At 37.9% G+C, this 15,034-nt stretch overlaps 1 protein-coding gene across 2 annotated transcripts in view; it reads right to left on the reverse strand.

The window, feature by feature from the left end:
• Window positions 1-15,034, reverse strand: part of KIAA0232 (KIAA0232 ortholog) — a 70,758-nt gene that overhangs the window by 4,313 nt on the left and 51,411 nt on the right. The window contains exons 6-7 of one of the 2 annotated variants that reach the window (XM_050896717.1): window positions 10,578-13,875; window positions 137-245 (exon numbers count right to left, since the gene is read on the reverse strand). In XM_050896717.1, coding sequence (XP_050752674.1) covers window positions 137-245; window positions 10,578-13,875 — 3,407 coding nt within the window. The remainder of the gene's footprint in view (window positions 1-136; window positions 246-10,577; window positions 13,876-15,034) is intronic. The other variant, XM_050896716.1, reaches the window with a different exon arrangement.

Genomic DNA, 15,034 nt, shown 5'->3' on the forward strand with positions numbered 1-15,034 from the left:
GAAGTTTACTGTTTTTTTTTTTTAAATACAGATGGTAGTTCCAATTCATCTGCAACAATTCCGATCCGTAACAAAGAGCATTTCTTTCTAACACAGGTGCAACAGCAAGTTAGTTCAAACAGGCATAGCTTCTTACCTTCACACTGTGATGCAGGAAAAAGGGGAGAATAGAGTGCCTTTTCCCACCAGCATTGCTTTTCCTGGCTGCCACTCATTCTCTGCAGATTAGTATTCAATATAGGAAACTGTTTAGACAATAATCACACTTCATTATGCCATAAATAATATACTTACATGTAAAGGAGGAAATTCAGGTATTACAACCAATTTGCTAGATCTTATAGGTCACACTGTTCAATTTCTAATACTAATGGGAAAGGACTGTCAAACTACAATAGAACATCCGCTATCTGCACTCTTATAGCCAATATGAACTCCACGCAGTGGCTCATACTTTGTCAATATAGAGTTGTACAAATCCAGAACAAAAAGGTGAATTCCAGCCTTACACTTTATAATCTAAGTACGAAACATGAGAGAACAGATAGCTACCCAAGAGATGAAAATACAATGAAACAACATTAGTCAACATGACAAATAGTTCAGTGTAAAATGAAACGGAAAAGAAAGCAAGCAAAAAGCGGCAAAATTTAATGTTTAAAGTCTGGAAGTGTGAATTAGCAGTACCATTACCATCAATGGGATAACATAAAATTAAACTAGAGAATTAATGTGTCAATATGAGGAAAAACTGGTTATGAGGATGATTAATAATATGTCTTTATGCTAAAAATAATCTCATTCTACTCACTAAAAATGCCTAAATACTCCCCCCCCCCATATTTTAATGCTAATTTAAGTTTACCAGAGCCCCTTCCTTATGAAATTAATGGACGTGGCTAAAATACGAAAGGCTTGTCACAACAGACATGTCCCTAGTTTTAACTGTATCTGTGCTAACCCCATTAACCTTCAAAAGATGATGCCAGCTTGTAACATACCTTATAAATATTAGATAGAATAATTCAAAACCAAACTATAGTGCAACTAGCTACTAAAAACATTAACAAATGAGCTTCAACACTGAGTTTCTATCCAGCTTTCCTCCTCTGTAAACCTGAAAACATTTAAGCATGGAAAATTAACGAACCTCCTTTTGTTCCTCCTTAAGTTACTGTAGAACTACACACCTATAGAACCTAAACTTACAAATGCTTATTACTTAATAAAGAGAAGTCCCTCTCAAACCAAATGAGAAACTCAAGAGTGCTCTATTCAGAAGCGTGTGCCAGATCAAACTGTTTTCCCCGTGAAATTCTGCTATAATGAGTATTGAAATTATCCATGCTGGTTTCCCCTCATAACACCAAGGAACAGTCCTTTCGGAACCACCATCCAAAAGCTCAGACTCCAACTCCAGAAAAGGGAGTTCTCAGAAAGTTAAAACCATAGTTTAAAAAAAAAGAAAAAAGGAAGGGGAAAAAAAAAAGAAGAAAGCTCAAGGGTATTTGAAGCAGGACTTAGTAGGAAATATGTGCATTTACAAATAAATTCAGTCATGGAAGCCTCACTCTGCTGCTGACTATAGACAGAGGCATCTTAACTCCACAGGCACAATGCTTTATTAACTTCAAAGTTTCCCACGTCGCCGGTGTCACACCTGCACTCACATCCGCGCACGTGATAAACTAGATGAACCACAGCGGGTCACAAGCAAAGCCAGCTTGAGCCTGGCAGGGTGTAACAAGCTACAGCGGTCTTGCTTCCTTGGCTAAGTCACCATCAGAGCCTACGTATCTGCTTCAGGATGGCTCGGGGACTGAACTGCTGCTGGCTGCAGGCTGCCTCAGCTCCCGTGTCCTTCCACCACTGCCTCGATACCAGATGAGTTAGAGAAAGCCTGAGACACATCTCCTGGCTGAATGCAGAAGCAGCCCAGCAAGACTTCCGTTTGAGCTCAGACCTGGCCCTCTTGCCCCCACACTGACCCTCGTGGAATGACTTGTGTTCATTTCTAAACCAGCATTAAGGTCAGATGTATAAAGCAAAAGGATGGATGTAGAAAGACCCACTATCCATACTAAAGCCATTTGGGAGTTTTGTTTGGGAGGGGATGGAGGGCACGAGCTGATGTCTATTTTATACATTCACTGAAGAAAACCATTTTTTCCTATAGTTGCTTAGATGTTTACTATAATTGCATAGTCTGTCATCATGAAAATTTCTGTAAATTAAAGAAATACTCCCAATTAGTAAATACGAAATACCAACTCCAGAATAGTACCATGACTTGTTGGCATTCTTTCCCTTTTAAAACAGCATTTTCAATTTATACCTCCTCCTTCTCTCTCATACAAACTCACATACACTTCCAGTGTTCTAGGAAAACTTCTATTAAATTTTCCAGCTACCCATCTAAATAGCTATTATTATTTTAATGGTACTGGTATTAGAAACTGTAAGTGGAAGTCTTTCCTCTCTGAAACTATTCATGTTTATTTTACTTTATTCTTAAGTAGAGCTCAAAGACAATATGGCAGAACCAACTGCAATGCTGTTTCACTCCCAGTCTTGCTGCAGGCCTGAGAGAAGACTGATGGGCTTCCTTTCTTGTTTTACAGCTAGGCATATGGTAACTGAGGCTTCTCTTCTGGTTGAGGCAATGTAAAATCACTTGAGGACTTCAGCATTCATAAGCACAAACACTACTGTAATGTTATAGTTATGCAAGATTCTCCTGCCCCAAGTCCTGGCTGATTTAAACCACAATTGTCTATGGATTTTCAGTAGATTTGGGTCAGAATTGTGCAGTTACATGCACAAACTAAAACTCCAATTCTGCTTCTGTCCCCCTGTTACCGCTCCCATACTGAGAGCTAAGCCAACAGCAGAAAAAAAAAAAAAAAATAATGTTTGCTATTGTTTGTTTAAGAGTTTGAAAGAGTAAAATAGTTTCAAAACTTAAAATAGCACTTATATGCTTTCATTGGCATCTAGCTCACATTTGTTCCTTCCAACATCATTTTACGTCTGTTTTCTCAAATGAACCCTCCTAAGAACTTCATACAACAGCAGGGCCGTCCACTGAGGTCTTTCACCCAAAATTTCACATGAAAACTCTGGTATACAAAAGAACAATCATTCTTAGCAAACATCAGTACAAATACCTTCTAAAGGAATAAAAGCAAATATTAGGTTTTTTTCAACTAAAAAAATCTAGTGCTGCTTCAAAGATCAAATTACACTGAAATGACTCTGTAATCTAGCTGGAGTAAAGTAGCTAACAAGAAGGAGAGATTTTGTGAGTTTAAGTGGATAATGACCATGTTAAAACGTGTAAAAAGTATTTGATCTCCAGCATCACGATGGAAAAGCAATTCAGTGTTTTAAGGAAAACAAGCAGGGAAGTGAAAGATGTTTCCTGCACCATGAATGCCATTTCCTACAGCCGATGAGATTTTTCCTCACCTCTTCCACTCACACATGTATTTGAAATAAAGCAGCCAAGGAAGATTACTGTTCTACACAGTTTTACTGTATTGCTGCTTTCTTCGCAAGACTGCTATGGCCAACAATACGTAATTCATTAGCTGATGAAGCTGTATTGTGAGTATGCAGCAGAACATCGTATTATATTGATCTGGGGAAAGGGACAAGCTGCTTTGGTGAACACACTTCAGGCTGGGGAGCTAGGCCTACCAGAATGAATGCCTGGGAGGAGCATTTTACTCTTTTGCTCGCGTAAAGTGTTCCATACTCACTACAGTAAGGGACGTATCCAACACCATAGTTTTCAACTGTGACCAGTAGGCAGCCTGATACACAGCACATTTGAGTGGTAGTGTTGATTTGCTGACAGAGCTGAAATTTAACTGTAGCTCCTGTATGACAGGATACTAAGCTAACTTTTAGGAATATCTTTGACAGGGGCATTTAGGCAGGTGAGGAAACAATGACTACCAAAGCGGGGTAAGTCCAGGTCTAGAAGTATGAAAGCAGAATTCAAGGAAAAAGACCCAATTGTATGATAAAATGATACTGGTACTGTCACATCTGCAATATGAGGTTTTATTACCCGAATGATAAATGTGCAGATGGAAAAGCCAAGGAACAAAAGGTAGGAGAAATCTGGAGGGGGCAGGGGGTGGGGTTCCTTCCCCCTCTCCTTACGTATACAGATGTATTAAAAGAGAAGTTCATGTTGATAAATTAAAAAAACCACAAACCCCAAAATACTTATTTTATTTTGTTATATATATATAAAAATATTTCTCCTCAGGTAAGAGCCTGGTTGCTCATACAAGTAGTTCATTGAGAAATTACTTTATTCTTTCTTCTTGGCAGAAAGTAACAGATAGTTTTATTTTGCAACCTCAAATAAATTTATTAGAGAGCATTTATGAATATGCAACACAGTTTTATCTCCACCAAGAACTGGTAGAGGATGTGCTTAAAAACTTAAACCTTATTTTATCAACAATCTGCATAGGGGGAAATATTAGTAGGTTTGGTTTTGCTGTTCCTTAACTAACAACTTTGTCTGAGATAGCAATCATTTTTGTTGATTTCCTTGCTTCCATCACAAGTTTTTCCCTACAGTTACAGACAAAAGTCCACAGCAAGTTCATATGGCAGATTAGTCATTTGCTAGTTACAAAAGTTACATTGGTCAGAACTGTATTCTTCAAGCAAAATTTATGCAAAGCATCTTCTCAGAGCAGGGGTCTACAGTTTTAAGGACCATCTGCCTGAAGGTCTTGAAAAAAGGGCACTTCCAGTATTTTATGAAAAGTTTTATCAAATTTTCCAGCTAGCCATCTAAAGCGCTATTATTTTTCATCTAAATTGAGATGCCTTTCAGGATAGACTGTTTGGGCTTTAGATACTAATTTGAAAACAGCAGCATTGAATATTTCTACTCTTTCAGAATGCATGCTGACAAGGATCGAGGCAGTGACAAGAGCTTTGCAGAATCTGAACAGAATAAGCACTAAAGCCTCATTATGATCTGAATATTATCTGAAGTGTTACGACTGACAGTTTCATAATCAACCACAGGAAAAGTCATATTAATCTGTAAGTACAAATTTCCTTGAACCTGCTCTGCAACCCCTTACTATCAAAGAATACAAGAAACACACGAATAATTTAGAAGTCAAAGCGGCAATGAACCCATTAAGTCCCATTCCAAAAGATCAGATCCAAATTTTAGTTCATCAGCTCCCCAGGGAAGATACATCTGGCTCAAGAGGCTGGTCACAAATGAACAAAGGGAGCAGAGTCTAGACTGTATATTCTTAAAACCTATTTGGCAGTCACCTAATTCTCAAATTTCACTGAAAATATATGTGTAAGGGACCCTATGAGATCATCTAGTCTCTACTCTTGCACAAAGCCGGAATCAACTACAACGCACTATTCCTACACTGTAAATCTCTTCAAGGCAGAATTTCCACTGCTTCCCTAAAAATAATTAGGCCTTACAGTAAGCTCATTTTCTGGTTAGAATTCTTTTTCTTCAGTTTCCCTTGCTGTGATTTAAGGTCATCACAACCACTTCCTTTGTGTTTACCAAAGCCTAGAGGACAAGCACAGCTTTTTCCTTATCTCCTGTAACTATGAAGATGGCTTCTGCAAAACTGCTGGGTTCTTCTTCAAGTTTCTCTTTTTTTGAGGTAAAAAACCCCCAGTTCCTTCACTCTGTTTTCAAAAGTAGTAATCTTTGTGTTGCTCTCCTCAGGACATCTTTCTGGATACAAGGTAATTGGAGCTGAGCCTGGTACTCCAGCAGAAGGCTTTCCAGTTCCAGCTACAGAGGAGCAATTACTTCCCCTCTTACAGAAGGGCATTCCTATTTATATATCAAAATGTTGCTGTCTTTTGCAGAGTGTCATTCCTGATTTATGCTCAGCTTATGACCTACTTGAAGATGCTTTTCTGTTTCACATCATTTCCTCGACTGTCACTCCTCACACTGTGTTTGTGAAGAGGATTATTATTTTCTTTAGAAGTTTGTATTTGTCCCTGCTGGATTGGCATTTTATTTTTCAGACCATTTCTCCAATTTAACAACCTCTTGATTCTAATCCTGTCTTCCAGTGTAACTGCAGACTTTCCCAGTTTGATATTAGGGGTTTTCGTAAATGTGTATTTTACGCCCCAGACCAGAAAAATTAATCATCTCCCTTGTCCTCTAGTAAGCCACTGACTGTTATTTTGAGAGTGCAATCTTTTTGCCAAACCAATATTTAGAAACTTTCTCAGTTTCTCATGCATCCATGCCATTTACAGTTCAAAACATTTCTTTAGGGAATTTAAGTGTCATTGGTAATACCCCAAGTTCCATTTTCCTCTTTAAAAAGACGGAAATGTGTTTGCCTTTTATATATTTTCTATCTACTGTGTGTTCTCAAACAGGTATTCTACTAGGCTTTTTTCAAATTAGTTGCTGCTCCTCATGATATTTAGCTGAATATTCCTATGACTACCTGAAACAGTGTAATTTATCTGTACTACTCCTCTGCTTAATTGTCTTTTCACCAACAATTCAAACAATGACAAAAAACACACTAAACAATACCTTTCTGACATTATCTTTTCATAGCTTTCCAAGCTTGTTAGTTCTGTCTCTCAGAAATATCCTTCAGTCATTCTTCTGTTTCTGATTTACTTCTAGGACTTTCAGGTGTACCAAATCTTTATTTTATTGGCTTACTTTAATGCTTGGTTTTTTCCTCAATTTTTATACTGTCATTGTGAACTCTATCTTTTTAAGGTCCCTCTCATACAAGATACTTTCACCCTTCAAAATCTCAGCAAATTAATGTCTTCTTAATTAGAAAGTTAGAGCACAGAGTCTTTGTAGGTGTTTTCATCATCTACCATGATCAGCACGTATCAAGAACTATCTGGACCAATCCCTTCTCAGATAGCCCCCAAATTACTCTCTTTTACAATGAAGTCCCTTGCTGTGTATGTGGATGACTCGACGCGCTCTTTAATGTTTTTCTCACTTGATTCTCCTTATTTTAAGGCACAAAGCTGAACCCTCTGAATTTTGTCTCCCTCTTATCACTGCCTAGGTTTATGGCAGGTTATCTCCTACACTCTTGACCTCAGAACCAATGTATGTAAGGCACTCTTCTTCCCTTCCTCTCTTGACAGCCCTTCCTAAAGGAGTTACACACTCCAGTCAAGCGAAGTACCTCACCAAATCTAATAAACCAATTAAGTCATGAGATCCATAAACACAGTTTTTGCCAGTAAAATTTCCTTGTCCCCAAACGCATTGTCCTAGGCATGTTCAGACCTTAAAAGTTTGGTATCAATCCCAACAAAACCCACAAGTCCCTTTATCTACCTCAAAGACTCAATAGTACAAGTGTTCTTACGGCACACCTACTAGATCAGAGCCCATATAAAATTTGTTGATAAGAGATTCAGTGCTGTTATATTCAGAGACCATTAACTGGACCAGATTGTGTACTTACCCGTGACTCCACAGCTAAATGGTAAGAGCATTTGCTTGGAAGAAAAGGGACCGTACTTCAGGGGGTATTTTTTGTAGGTTTGTTGTTGTTGTTGTTGGGGGGGTGTGTGTTTGTTTTGGGGGTTTTTTTGTGGTTTTTTTTTTTTTTTTTTTAATTGTAAGGCTAGGTATATACTTATCATTCACTTTTGAAGAACTTCTGCAGGAGCTATCAATAAATTCCTGCTGCAAAATATGCTATAATTCTAAAAGAAGTGCTCTAATATAGAAGGTAAGAGGGAGGAAACTGAATCCGATTCTCCTACAGTCTTATAAATAGGAGGTATTCAAAGATGTGTGTTTGCACAGCACGTATATAGTTCAAGTTTATGTGATGCAAAACAGAATGTGTTACTATTACACTGTGGTCTACATCAGTATTTTCACATCCATTATTTACGCAAAAATATTGGAGGTACCTCAGAACACAACTCAAACTTTATGTTAGATAACAGTGAGTTAAACAGTAACTTTAATTTTTGTCATAAGTCAACAAAAGGAAGCACAGAAGTTTCATTTTAAAAAAATTCTTTACAAATATTGATCTATACTAATCAGTCAATTCCATAGCCTCTGCTCAAGTTAAAACTCTTTCTCCCATGTATGTACGTGTGGAGTGTCCAGGAAGAATGTTTCTCCTAAACTGTTCTAATTCTAGGTATTTTATATTGATTTTGTTTAATGCTCATGAAAATAAATAATATCACTGTTAAAAAGAAAAAAGTTTGCGCGAGACATACTTGCATGACATTTGCACCCCTTCCTGCACACGATATAATAATCTTTACTGATTAAAGTTTACTTCATAACCAACATACTAAAATTGGTTTAATGCTTAAAAAACCCTCTTCTTTTACAGATAGACTTAACTACAATAATAAATTTAGATAGATGTTCTCAAGCCGAATATCTTCAGATGCACACTAATGGCTCTTAGAAAAGCCTAGAGTGTGCATGCATCCTCGTGAGACATGCTAGATTCAGGAGGGCTAGTTAACTCAGTCTTTCTGAGTTTAGGTTGTAATCAGGCTCCTCAAGCCCCCTAGGAAGAGCTTAACTGCAAACCAAATTGGAGTCTAGACTGCTGAGACGGTTGTTGGCCCTTTGTACTACTCAGTGGCTTATCATTTTGAAGCTACAAAAATGCCTACAAAATCATGCGACCTGAGCAAGGGAAGCAGTTAAGTTTTCCTCTTGCACCAAGGAACTTAAAGAAAATAAAATACCAGAGCTTTCTGAGCACTATTCAGTACCAAAGTTTTTTTTCACGCCTCATAGCTACCATAAACTATGGCACCACTGTAAACTTATCTATCCATTCAAGAAAGCAGTAAGGTATAAGTGGTTGAAGCGAAGATGAGAATAAACATCCTCACGGAGCACTATGCATCCAGAAAGGACATCTGGAAAGGGCTCGAAGGAACTTTAGACTCTTGCTGTCACAAATAACTGTATTGTACCATTTGTTCATTCATTATGCCCTACTGCATGACGAAGTTAGATTCTGCTTACTCCTGGTAAAAGGTAATTCCAGAATCTGTTCTGACTTACAGTCTAAGCTTATTAATCTTTTTGGTGACTCTTTTTGCAAGGCCTGGCACAAACACAGAAACTTCCCAGACTCCAGAAAAGATTTTTGGAGCCACTTCATCTCCGTTAATTTAACAGAGCAGCAGGAACCAAGATGTCTAGAAAGGGTCTGGAAAAGTCACAAATTTGATTCTCTTGTGCAAGCAGCAGACATCAACTTATTGATACTGGGAAAAGAAGTTGCAATAGCAATTAATTTAGAGGAGGATGAGAGGAGAAACAAATGGGGAAGAAGGAAAATAAGGAACTCTGATTTTGTTTAACAAAAACGTTAGCTTTAGTTTTAGCAAGAGAAAGGTTAGCTTTTCCATACATGAATTCGTGTTTCAAACATATAATTGAGAAGTATACAATCACACAACACAAGCTGGGTGCAACTCTTCAGTTGAAAATTAAAAAAAATTCCCTCTTCATGTAGATACTACAACTACTGAGTATGTGGAAAAGGAGGCTGAAGAGGAAAAGAAAATGTAAGATGCAACTTATAACTATCCAGACAATATCTCTGGGCTGGCTGCACAACTAAATTATTTTGTTGGTCAAATATTTCTTCTCAAGAGCAGAGGGAGCTCACAGCAAGAAAAACTTGGATATTTTTGGCTGGAAAGGATTTTTGCACTTGATCATTACTTAACCTATGGCTACAATTACCTGAAAGAAAACTCTGAGCTTAACCCATAGTTACAGTTAGGCCTCCTTACAGTACTGTTGTAGTGATGGATATTTTGCATCCATGTTTTATTTCTTTTTGTGTCTATGCTGACAAGCGAACGTTTTAATTTCCAGACAATTAAGCCTTTTTACAAACCTTTCTTTGCCAAAGTTTACATCCAATAATTCAACTCCAAATTCTTCTACTTGGAAGTAACTATATTGAAAAGACTGACTTCAGATCTTCCTCTTCAAAATTTTAAAATAGGTTTGAATCAAAGTCAGTAATACCTCATTACTCAAACTTTATCCACATTTTAACATATTATATGTAAATCAGATAAGCTAAAAACCTAAGGTAAACAGATTTTAAAGTCACATGAGTGTACACATGCATATATTTCTGAAGGTATGCAACATGACACCGTAATGCCTGAAGATGGTTAATTTTTCACAGAATCACAGAATGATTGAGGTTCGAAGGGAACTCTGGAGGTCATCATGTCCAACTCCCCCTGCTCAAGCTGGGCCACCTAGAGCAGGTTGCCCAGGACTGCGTCCAGATGTCTTTTGAATATCTCCAAGGATAGAGACTCCACAACCTTCCTGGGCAACCTGTGCCAGCGCTAGGTCACCCTTACAGTAAAAAAGTTTTTTCTTATGTTGAGATGGAACCTCCAGTGTTTCTACAAAACTGTATTTTCTAGAGAGCTATACAATTACAAACATTTAAATTGAACTGTCACATGACAAATTGCTGGTTATCAGCTGCCAGCTGCAAATTCTGTAATTTTATATATCCACATACCTCTTCAAGCTCTCCTGAAGAAACAGGATTATCCTCGTACGTGGGGAAATGGCACCCTGCTTTACAACTGCAAAACCTGCTAGTCTCCTCACGTGGCTCCACTATTCTGCAGTTTACTTTAGAGCTCTCCATCGCCCTCCCATCTAGAGATTCTTTCATACTGCATTCTAAACAGGGATCTTGGTTTCCTACTGGCAACATCCCAGCTGACTCTTCTTGGGAATCCAATGATGTTTGTGCACTCTTCTCCATTCCAGACTTTTTTAATCTGGGAAGGAATTTTCCAGATTCAAGCTCTGATTTTCCATAATAATGCCCTTCTTTTTCTGCATCTTCTTCCAGAGGTTTGAGATCTGCTTGTGGATCCTCAAATACATCTACTTGAGAAGGGACAGCAATACCTCCCTCATCTTTTTCTGACTCAAATTCTGACTCACTTCCACCACCTGGAGAAAGTTCAGATGCAGAAATTGGGCGAAAGTGAGTCCTTGGAGAAATCCGTATAGCCCTGTACTGCGTTCGATCGACACCACATATCCTGGGGTGTAAAACCTCACTGTCTGAATCAGAGCACAGAATTGACTTAGGTTTAAAACTAGGGCTGAAAGATGCAATTCCTTCGGGCTCAAACGAACACTCTACATGAAGAACTTGTGAAAATGGATTGTTCAGGTCAAAGGAAGAGAATGAGTATTCAAGCCCTGGTTCTTCAACTTGAAAGTTACCACAAGCTCCCAGTAAGTCTTCATGGAAGATAAAAGAAAAACCCTTATTTAATCCATTATCTCCACTCTTTGATTGCTCACTCTGTTCAAATGATACAAATGGCCTCCATAATTGCCTATGACCAGGGGCAAAGCTATTACCTGGAGTCATAAAAACATCTGTACCAGCTATTGTCACTACATCAGAAGCTGCACATTGTAATAAGCTCCCTTTTGAGTGACTAGGTGGCACCACCGCCCATTCTCCATCACTGTTAAATGTTTTGAGCTCCCCATACACACCACCAAGTATAAATGAGTTTTCTTTATCCTGGTTAACATCCCAAGGTTTTGATGGTGTAGTATAGTCACCACCATCTACTTTTGATAAATCATTTGAGACAAAGGCTCTCTTCTCTAAATTCTCCTTTTGACCTTCCCAAAGATGATATTCTGATCTCTGCACTGCTTTATTGGGCTCCTGGAGGGTTTCAACTTTTGCTTCTGTATCCAAACAGCAGCAATAGTTATTTACATCAGTTGAAAACAATTCATCTTCTATTCCTTCTATTTCTACCATCGCTGCAGAATTTCTGTCTGTCATATTTGTCCAAATATCTTTAATAACCCCTGAGCTGTAGCCATCTCCATGTGGACTGCTTTCACTACACCCTTGTGTAGTTTCATAGTCTTTACTTTCTGCTTTTTGTTCTAGCTGAATACCACAGACAGATTCTAGCTTAGATTTTTTTTTGAAAATCAAAGTGGGCATTTCTCCTAAAGTTCTAGCTTGTTGCTGGCAGGTTTCTTCTGGCAAAAAATCTAGTATTTCTTCATCTACATAACTCGAAGACACTCTAGGAACTACATAATTAATATCTTCTGCATTAAATTGCGTGGATTCTTCATATGGAATATTTAAAGTCTCATTGTCTGAACGTGTTTCTTCCGAGTGTGACCATGGACTACAGGTTCTTGTTGAAAGATTGGAACAGTGTTCATTTTCATCAAAGGCACTATTTTTGGTCCATATTAGCAATCTAGACTGTGTTTTCCCAAGAATATTAGCAGTGCTACTAGAATCTGCATTTTCATTTCCCAAGTTGAGTGTTTCAAAAGAAAATGGTAAAACAGAGTTACTGCATTGCACTTCAAACACTGAAAAACAAGAGTTTATACCAGACCCTTCATTAATATCTGAAAAGAGCTCTTGATTGCCAGCAAGCATGTGTGAATTAAGCATTGTGCTGTCTAAGATGGGGGAGAATCTGATCGGAGAATCTCCTCCAAAACTTTCCCCATCTGCATCACCAGAACTAGAAGATGAACAGCACTCCCAAAATTGAGCTAAATTACTAAGGTCTTGCAAGAACCACCCTTCAGCACCAACAGAGCTGGTCGAATCTGTCCATATTGCACTTTCCCCTTGCAACTCCATTCCATCTAACACTATGCAACATTCTGCCTCAAAATCATTTTTTTCTTTACTCTTTTGTCGAATCATATTTAAAATCCGACTCTCCCCTTGCATCGTATCTGAGGCACCAGGATCCAACATGGATTGATCAATATCCACTTCATAGAAGTGTGTTAGTTCTGACAGATGAACATCATCTAAATATTTGTCGTCCTCTGGTTGAGAACATATTGAGGTCCCAGCGAGGTCAATATCCTCATTTAGAACTGCAGGCATTTCTACAAAGTGACCATCGATGAAAGTACCTGCTGCGAGGTATGTTTTATGAATATTATTGTTGCTAATACAAAGACCATGCACTGATTCAGACAACTCTTCTACAGCCTCTGATGTTACGCCACATATATCTTCTCTGTTGCGGTATGTAGTCTCCAGCTTGCTTTTTCTGCTAAGAGGAACAAAGTACTCTGTAATCGGCTCAGTATACCACAAGGGTTCTTCTTTATATTCCTTTTCATTTCTGCTGTCTAAATACAAATCTTTTCCATCGCTACCGCCAGCTTCTTTTCTTCCAATTTCTTTTAATGGCCTTTTACCTCTTTTGCACAGCTGTTTGATGGACCCGCTGCTACTGCTGCTACTGCTTCCGCTGTGGACTTTTCTATCAGCCTTTTCACCAGATTTGACTGAAAGCCTGCTTTGCCCATTACGCCCTTTTTTATTTCGAACCTCTCTTGTTTTGTGTCTTACTTTAATACATTTCATTGATGCCTTGTATTCACCTTGATTACCACTAGAACTTGAGCCAGCCTCACTGGATCCAGATGACCAGGAGCGAGGACGCATCTTTCCCTCAGACTTATGTCGGACTTGCTTTTTGTACAAAACAGGCTTCTCTTCAACAGTGTTGTTACTAAATTTGTTTTCTTTCTCATTTTTACTTTTCTTCTGCTGAGTTCTTTCCTGTACAGTGGCAGATACTTTATTACTTCTGTCTTTAGTTACTTCACTTTCACTATTGCAGTCCTTTGGAGAAGATGTATCTGTGCTAGTTGGTGGAGCAGTGGATGAAGATGAGGAGCTAGAGTAAGAGCATACTTTGGATTTATTCCATACAGTCATAATTTCCTGCAGGCAAACTGGCTTTTCAGAAAGAGGAGGAAATGCTTCATAGTACCTGAAAGCAAAACAAAAACCTGACATTCAGATCGTAGAACTTCAGACAGGCATTAAGATTAGAAAGTATTACTAAAAACACATCAAAACACTACCAATCTAATTGCCAAAAAATCTAGTTTGTTCTACATATGCAGGTGCCACTCATTGCACTGTTTATTTGAATGATAACAAAGAGGAGATTAAGATAAGCTTTAAAAGTGCTTATATTAATATATGTTTAAAAATACATTGCCAAGTAAAACAATCCTATTTTTAGGGAGTACTAAACTTCACTGTAGAGAGAAATTGTGGATGCTTAAAACAGTGAAGGCCTGACTCCAGATTTACTAGATAATGTAGCAATTCACTACAGTCTTAAACATGTTTGATTTAGAGTATAAATGAGGAAGTCCTGAATTTCAGTTTTTTAAATTCTCCTTTGTGAAATGAGACACTATTTGTTAAGGTCTACATAGTTTGATCGTCCAGTTATTAAGAAAAAGCTATTGCAAAAAAAGATTAGTTCTTGAGTAGTTTAAGATGCTTAACAGCTTTGTGCAACAGGGACAAGATTAAAATATGGTTTTCTGCAACATTTAAAGTATTATGTATTTGACAGTAAAGAGATTTATACTGAATTGCATATATTTCAATGAAAAGCTATTAAAAAACATTCAGAAGTCAGTTAAGTTAAATCCACATTAGCACAGTCAGTTCCCTGAAGAAGTATCATCCATCTAGCAACACTTCTACTAGTCTGTTGCTACCAATGGTTATTATTAAGACATACAGAGGCAGCCAAATCTCCAAGAGAAGTCAATGATAAAACTCCTGGGTACTTCAGTAACACTGGACTCAGGTACTCGGTAACTAGTAGACCACTTCGGTTATAAAGGGTTTAAAGGTTATAAAAGAGTTTGTTTTCCATTTCTGCAACAGAAGACAAAGAGTTCTGAACCCAGGAAACTGATTCTCTCCCTGCAAGTATAACGTGTCAATTAATGCTGTTTTAAAGGCTTCTAATTTGTCTAGTTGACTTGGTCTTAAGGAAACTAAAATACAGTATGGTTTGAGTTCTGCATATAGTCAAAAGAAAGCAGTCAGGACTTTGCCAGAAATTAAACTAGCCCATGGTACCAAACTCTTATATTTAAATATAAGATTAATAAAAGAAGATG

This window comes from Gymnogyps californianus, chromosome 4 (genome assembly GCF_018139145.2).
Source record: "Gymnogyps californianus isolate 813 chromosome 4, ASM1813914v2, whole genome shotgun sequence".
In the NCBI taxonomy this organism is placed as follows: Eukaryota; Metazoa; Chordata; class Aves; order Accipitriformes; family Cathartidae; genus Gymnogyps; species Gymnogyps californianus.